Source organism: Theobroma cacao, chromosome 4, assembly GCF_000208745.1.
Source record: "Theobroma cacao cultivar B97-61/B2 chromosome 4, Criollo_cocoa_genome_V2, whole genome shotgun sequence".
Lineage (NCBI taxonomy): Eukaryota > Viridiplantae > Streptophyta > Magnoliopsida > Malvales > Malvaceae > Theobroma > Theobroma cacao.
Genome location: NC_030853.1, coordinates 21,584,869 through 21,591,716, shown reverse-complemented (window position 1 = coordinate 21,591,716; position 6,848 = coordinate 21,584,869). Strand labels below are relative to the sequence as shown.

Below are 6,848 nucleotides of genomic sequence, written 5' to 3'. Positions count from 1 at the left end.
CTTGTAAAAGTAATTTTATTCTTCAATTATTTGATTTAAAGTATGTATGAATATTTTTAGCTTTTACACCATGTTTTTGACGAGTTTCGGTATTTTTGAAGAGAAATGACGAAAATGCCCTGTGAGCCAGAAAGTAATATTTTATTGTTTTTATTTGAAAATGACTTATGATTTTTTTTGAAATGTGAAATTTAATAACTGTCACTCACTGGGGAGATGCAGAAGCTGATGCTAAGCCTTGCGGGGTTTCGATCGGCATTCGGGGTAATGAGTGCCTATCGGGACGTCGCGACGGTTGTCACGGGCTCGATGGGAGTTCCAGGTCGTGACAGTATCAAGTCTTGCTACTGGAACAAAAGTTTCCATATAATCAACCCCATAAACTTAAGCATAGCTTTTCATAACCAGTCGAGCCTTGTACTTGTTTATAAAACCCTCAAGATTTAACTTGGTTCTATAAATCCACTTGACCCCAATAACATTCTTGTCAACAAGTCTGTCAACCAGTTTCCAAGTTTCATTTTTGGTGATCATCTGCATTTCAGCATCCATGGCTAATTTTCAGTGCTTCTCAGAGCATGCATCTTTAAAATTAGAAGGCTCAGTTATTGCAATATTGCATCTGTTGTAAATATCTGATAAAATTTTGGTGCCTCTTACTGCTTTGCTTTCATCTTCCAAGTCAAATTGATCATCATCAGTCTCATTTTGTACAAGATTTTCATCAGCAGCTGGTACAACCTTAGCCTTTCCACTACATGAATTCATCCAATTACAACTTTGCCCCTAATCAAACATCACATCGCTGCTAATAAATATGTTCTTCAACTTCACATCATGCAATATGTAACCCTTATGGACCTCGTTGTACCCCACTAATACTGCAGCAACTGATTTAGGATCTAGTTTAGTCTTTTTACTGTTTGGGACCTTTGCATAACAGACACATCCAAATGTTTTCAAATGAGAGACTGTTGGTTTGTGGCCAAACCACATTTCATAAGGTGTTTTCATATTTTAAGCTCTTGTATATACTCTGTTAAGTATGTAGTTAGCAGTGTTTACTACTTCTACCCAAAATGCCTTTGGTACACTCATTTGAAATAACAAGCACCTACCCATTTCTGCTAAGGTTCTATTCTTTCTTTCTACTTTTGCATTCTGTTAGGGGTTGTATGAGATGGTAAGCTGGTGATGAACTCCAAAAGCTTCAAGATATTTTTCAAACTCAGCTAAAGTGTATTCTCTCCCATTGTCACTTTTCAAGGTTTTGATGCTTATACCTAAGAAGTTTTCAACTGATGCCTTAAATTTCCTGAAGTTGTTCAGTGCATCTGACTTGTTTTTTTATAAAGAAGATCTAGCAATACTTAGTGAAGTCATCTATAAAGATTATATAATACCTATCGCCATTAAGTGAAGAAGTTTTCATTGGTCCACTTATGTTGGTGTGAACCAACTCAAGTTTGTTGGTAGCCTTCCACTTGCTCTCCTTGGGAAAAGGCTTCCTTGTTTGCTTACCAAATTGACAAGCTTGACAAAGCTTATTTGGTTTTGTGATTCCAAGTAGGTCTTCAACAAAATTCGAAGATGCCATCAAAGACAAAGCATTGTAGTTTACATGACCAAGCCTCTTGTGCCAAGTTTCAGACAAGTCATGTTCACTGCAAAAATCTAAGTGAGCTGTATCAGCTAAGTTTAGTGGGTAGTAGTTATTTTTCATCTCAACTGTGAACAATTGATAAAGCATGAGCGCCTAGGATTGTATTTTATTAAATTTAGTTTTTTGCTAATTTAGTTGATTTAGGATTTAATTTTTTTATTTTATTTAGATTATGATTCTTTTCTTATTTTTATTTTAATATTTTTAAGAATTAGTATTTGATTAGGATAGTCATGTTCTATTTAGGAATAGAACATCTATTTTATTTAAATCTCTTATTTATTATTCTAGTTGTATTAGATAACTAGAGTTTTATTAGGATTTGGGCCTATAATACTATAAATAGGACCCCTAGTCTTAGTTATGAGACATTCGAGTTAAGAGTTAATAAATGATATTTTCTTAAGCATTAGTGCTTATTTCTCTAGGCTCTTTTTAAAGAGTAAGAAGTTTTAATATCTTTGGCCTAGCCAACCAAAGTGGGATTTTGGCTATTTTTCACCTTAGTGGGGTTTTCAACCTTGCCAAGATTGGTGATTCACCTTAATGAGGTTTTCAACCTCGTCACGATTGGTATCTTTACAATGCCCCAACGTCAATTCATCTCCATGAGGATCAAACACAGTACCCACTTGATCTTTAAACAGCAAAGCATAATGTTCATCAGCCAACTGACCAACATTCAATAGATTATGGTTAGTCTCGGGAACATAATGCACACTATTAATACATTTTATACCTGAAGCAATCTCAACATTCATAGTGCCAATACCAAGGATTTCCATAAAAGTTTCATTTGCAATTTTGACTTTGGATTGGAAACTTGTGTCAAGAGCAAAAAATAAATCTTTGTTGCCTGTGAGATGATATGAACAAGCATTATCCAGTAGCCAAATGCTCTTTTTTCCAGAAACCCCCCTCATTGTAGCCGTAAACAAAACCTCTTCATCATTGTCAACTTATTTTGCTATAGCAACCTAAGTTGCAGACTCAGTTTTCTTAGCTTTGCACACCTTATCTACATGCCCTATTTGTTGGCAGGCCCTACACTTCACGTTAGACCTATACAAACAGTATTTCTCAGTATGATTATTCTTCTTACATATAAAGCAAAGTGGATATTTGTCAGCTACACTACCTTGTTTCACTTCACCACTTTTGTTACCACTTTTATTCCCTTTTGATTCACCCTTCTTAGAACCACTACCTTGAAGCTTCAATCCCTTGGTCTTACTTACTAGGGCATTCTCTACATAATTAGTCCTCATAGCTCTTCTCTGCTCAAAAGCCAGCAGATTATTAATGAGCTCATTCACTGTTAACTTAGTCAAGTCCTTAGAATCTTCTAAGGAAGTGATCTTTTCCTCAAACCTTTCCCGTAAGCTAATGAGAAATTTAGCCACTATTTCCTCTTTTGTAACTACTTCTCCTAGCAACCTTAGCTCATTAACAATCCTAAGAACCCTATCAGAGTAGGCTTGGATTCCTTCATCATTCCTCATTCTCAGTGTTTCAAACTCTCTGGTTAAGTTTATAATCTGATGCATTTTAGTTGTTTCATTCCCTTAAAATTCCTCTTTCAGAGTATCCCAAACAAGTTTAGGATCTTCCAAGTTGATAATCCTAAAAAATATACTCTTAGAAACAGCTGATTGAAGGCAAATCAAAGTTTTCTACCTTTTGGCAACCTCCTCGCTATGTTGCTTTATCTGAGTAATGGATTGGTATGTCATTGCACAGGCAGCTCACCATTCTCCACAACATATCAAATGTCAAAAGCTTTAAGGTACGATCTCTTTTTCACAACCCAAACTTTGTAATTCAAGCTTGTAAATGTAGGAGGAGTTGAAGCAAAAAAACCAATAGTAACCATTGATTCTTTCTTCAGAACACCAATCAGCAACGAAGCAGTAAAACGATCCCTTAAGAAAAAGGCTCTGATACCATGTTGAAGTTTTAAAAATTCAAGCTCACTAAGTATAAAACCCAGAAAATTAGAGAACCCTAAAACAAACAAAGAACAGAGGAAGCTTTTAAAGAAGAAATTGAAACCCACTCATTATCATTTCTATTTTATTTCAAATATATATATTTTTCAGCAATAACTGTTCCATAGATCCAACTTTGGGAGGCTAAACCGGAATGATTCAACTGAAGCATAGAAAACAATGAATTGTTTTCTGTGCAGACTCAATAGTAAAGTTGGACACACAGGCTGTTAATTCAACAGCTACAAACATCAAAACGACACACTAACAATGCGTTCAATACAAAATTAATAACTCACACGGCACAAGCAGTTGCCATTTCAACTAATGGAAAGATAAAGCTATAAACGACATGAAAAAAAACCGTTTTACACAAACCAAATAAAACTCAAACTAGAAACTACAGTGATGGCCATCATTTAGTCAACCAACAACCATCTTCATCATTTGAGAAAAACAGTTGATTTCCGCCTCTTGATAATCACCACCAGATTCAGGATCAACTCTCCAACAGCCTGCAGCATACCGCGAAGCATAAAAACCAAGAGATATTGCCCTCAGGTTTTTAAGTTAGGTTTTGTCGCGCAAGTTACATGCTTCTCACCCTATAAGATCGTCTAGTCCTAACTGATAGAGGCTTCCTGCCAAAGCTTGGACGATTTAGACCATATTTCTCTGTAGAGTCCTTATTGTATGTATTTACCATATTTAATTTTCCTTCTGCAGTATGCTTTACCTGATCAGCTTGAAATGTTTGCAGGCTAGGGTTCCTCTCTGAACTGAAACGTTCTGGGCACTTCAATGATGCGGTAAAGCTGCCACTGCCTGATCCTGAACACAAACCATGTAGCAACGTCTCTAATTCTGTCATCTTGTATCTCTCTTCAGATTCTTTGTGATGGCTGCTATTCTTGTTATCTGATATCTGTCCACCTCTTGCTTTAGTGCTCAGGATGCCTGTAGCATTCATTCTGTAAGGATCATGTCCTACATTTCCTTTCTTATTTTCCTTCCAAGTCGCACTACCATCAGCCTGACGTCTAAATTTTGAAGATACATCAATGTCGGATACATTAGTTTCTTGACTTGAAGAGATTGGAGCATTAGGATCATTCTGATGAGGTCGTGCGAGTTGCAGAGCAGCTCTGGCGGCTTCTGCTGCCTCAGCTGCAAATTTATAAGCTGCTTGAGCTGCACTCTCGGCATCTCTATACTCTTTCCTTGCGTTCTTTCTTTCAGAAGATTTTTCATCCAGCTTAAGCTTAAAAGCCAAATTCTGGTTGGCATCTTCAAGCCTGGCGTTATACACGTTAGCTGATGTTTGGGGCTTCCCCTCAGGCTGCCTTTGCTGTTTGTGTGCATCCATTTTCTTCTGCAATCATCAGAGACAGAATTTTAAAACTGTACTTAATTTACTTTAAAAAAAATTTCACCAATCACATTATTCCAAACAAAAATTCAATTTTAGATATCGTACCATCACCTTTCCATGTATAAGTAAAATCATACATCAATAATGATGGTAAAAGTACTGATAATGTTATTATAAATCCTCACATCAGAGATTTTAGAAGATCCTCCTTCAAACAGATTGCTGATATCATGCATTGGAGCAACTTCTTTCAGCATTTTCAATTTGCTATCCAAGCTTGGTCTTCCGGTGGATAGTTTCTTTACAATCTCGAAAACCAAAAGAGATGTTCATGAGGATAAAAAGGCTGCTTGTGATAAAACTTTGCAACCCTGAAAACTGTAGTTTTCTACCTTACCGTCGGATTTACTCCACAGTTGCTGCGAAGTTCGACAGCACGAGTGTCAAGTTCCTTGCCATATCTTGATGTGAACAGCCCACGAATCTTTTGTAGTTCTGGCAATTCTCCACATCTTGAAGCTGCAAAGATCAGGCTTGATATGGCTACTTTGAGTTCATCAGGACATTGTCTGAATAAAAGCAAAGGCAAAGAAACACAAATTTAAAGTTCCTGAAGGAAAAGCGTAGAAAGAGAAGGCAAAACTATGAAATAATTGTAGGATGAAATTTTTAAGTGTAACACAGAAAATGCAGGAAAATTAATGTAACCAACTTGTTGTTCCGCAGGACAACAATCCTCTCCATCAGTAGATTGAAGTAGTTTTCTATCATAACATATGCATCCAACATGTTTTGCTCCCTGATGACATGTTCAACCTGATAAGAAACCAAGATAAACTCAGAACGAAATAAAGAAAAGGACTATGCCTGAAAGATAATGATGAATGAAGAGGTTGCCATGTCAAAATACACGAAGGAGGGCGCGTTCCCTCTGGCCAAGGTTGAGAAGCTGAACAACATCAGACCTTGCTTGTTGACAACGGACTCGATGCTGCTTCTCAAGGAATGCTATCCTTGAGATTGCAAGATTCACGTAAGTTTTGAATTTGGAAGATTTGAAGTTTCTTCCCAGCAAAGCGTCAAGTTTCTTCCCCATATATACTTGTTTTCGAACTCTTATTTTAGCTATTAAGCTTTAAAATGGAATTAAAGTAGATTCATTGGAAACTCCTGCAAATAGAATCTGCAATGCAAGCAAACAAACTAGGAGGTTATGTGTATTTGGAAATGCAAGTACCTTGATTTATGCGAATTATATATTATGTTTGGTTCTTACAGTACTTTATCACCATTGAAATTGTAATTTTCATGCCTTAATGGCTACCTTACACAGTTATAGAAAAGTACTTCCTAACCAGACAGGGCCGGCTCGTGGTAAAGCCACCCAAGCAAAGGCTTTAAGCACAAATTTAGAAAGGCTTTACAATTTTATAATATAATTTATTATATTAAAAATGTATAAAAATAAAAAATAATTAATAAAATTATTTAGTTTTTCATTTTCTTAATTATGTGTATAATAAATCTCAATTTTCTATCACTTTTTAATTTTTAGAATACTATATTATTTCTAATCAACTAATAGTCATATGTATTTAATCATCTCCAATAATTATTTTTTCTCACTTATTTCTCCTATTTCCAATCAACATATTTAATGATTTCTAATAACTAATTTTTCTCTTATATATAAAACCAATTATTTCTTTTTTAATGTATGATATCTACTTTTAAATTCTTCTTTTCTCATTTGCTCTTTCTTCTTTCTTCCTTTAACTTCAATTTTTTTTCAAAGAATACACAAGAAGTCTGTTATGTTATTATC

General features: G+C 35.5%; 1 protein-coding gene across 1 annotated transcript; it reads right to left on the bottom strand.

The window, feature by feature from the left end:
* LOC108661603 lies at window positions 4,095-6,119 on the bottom strand. Its single transcript, XM_018119062.1, has 6 exons — window positions 5,934-6,119; window positions 5,736-5,839; window positions 5,421-5,592; window positions 5,209-5,331; window positions 4,256-5,023; window positions 4,095-4,166 (listed from the first exon to the last, which is right to left on the bottom strand). Exons 1-6 carry the CDS (start codon window positions 6,117-6,119, stop codon window positions 4,095-4,097), a joined length of 1,425 nt encoding a protein of 474 aa, XP_017974551.1.

Bases quoted from the DNA above. Each gene is read 5' to 3' on its own strand.
- LOC108661603 (XM_018119062.1), bottom strand. From the start codon at position 6,119: ATGGGGAAGAAACTTGACGCTTTGCTGGGAAGAAACTTCAAATCTTCC. The intron at 5,840-5,933 runs GTATTTTGACAT...GTTTCTTATCAG, and splicing joins GGGAACGCGCCCTCCTTCGT to GTTGAACATGTCATCAGGGA. The intron at 5,332-5,420 runs GTAAGGTAGAAA...TTGGTTTTCGAG, and splicing joins ACTGTGGAGTAAATCCGACG to ATTGTAAAGAAACTATCCAC.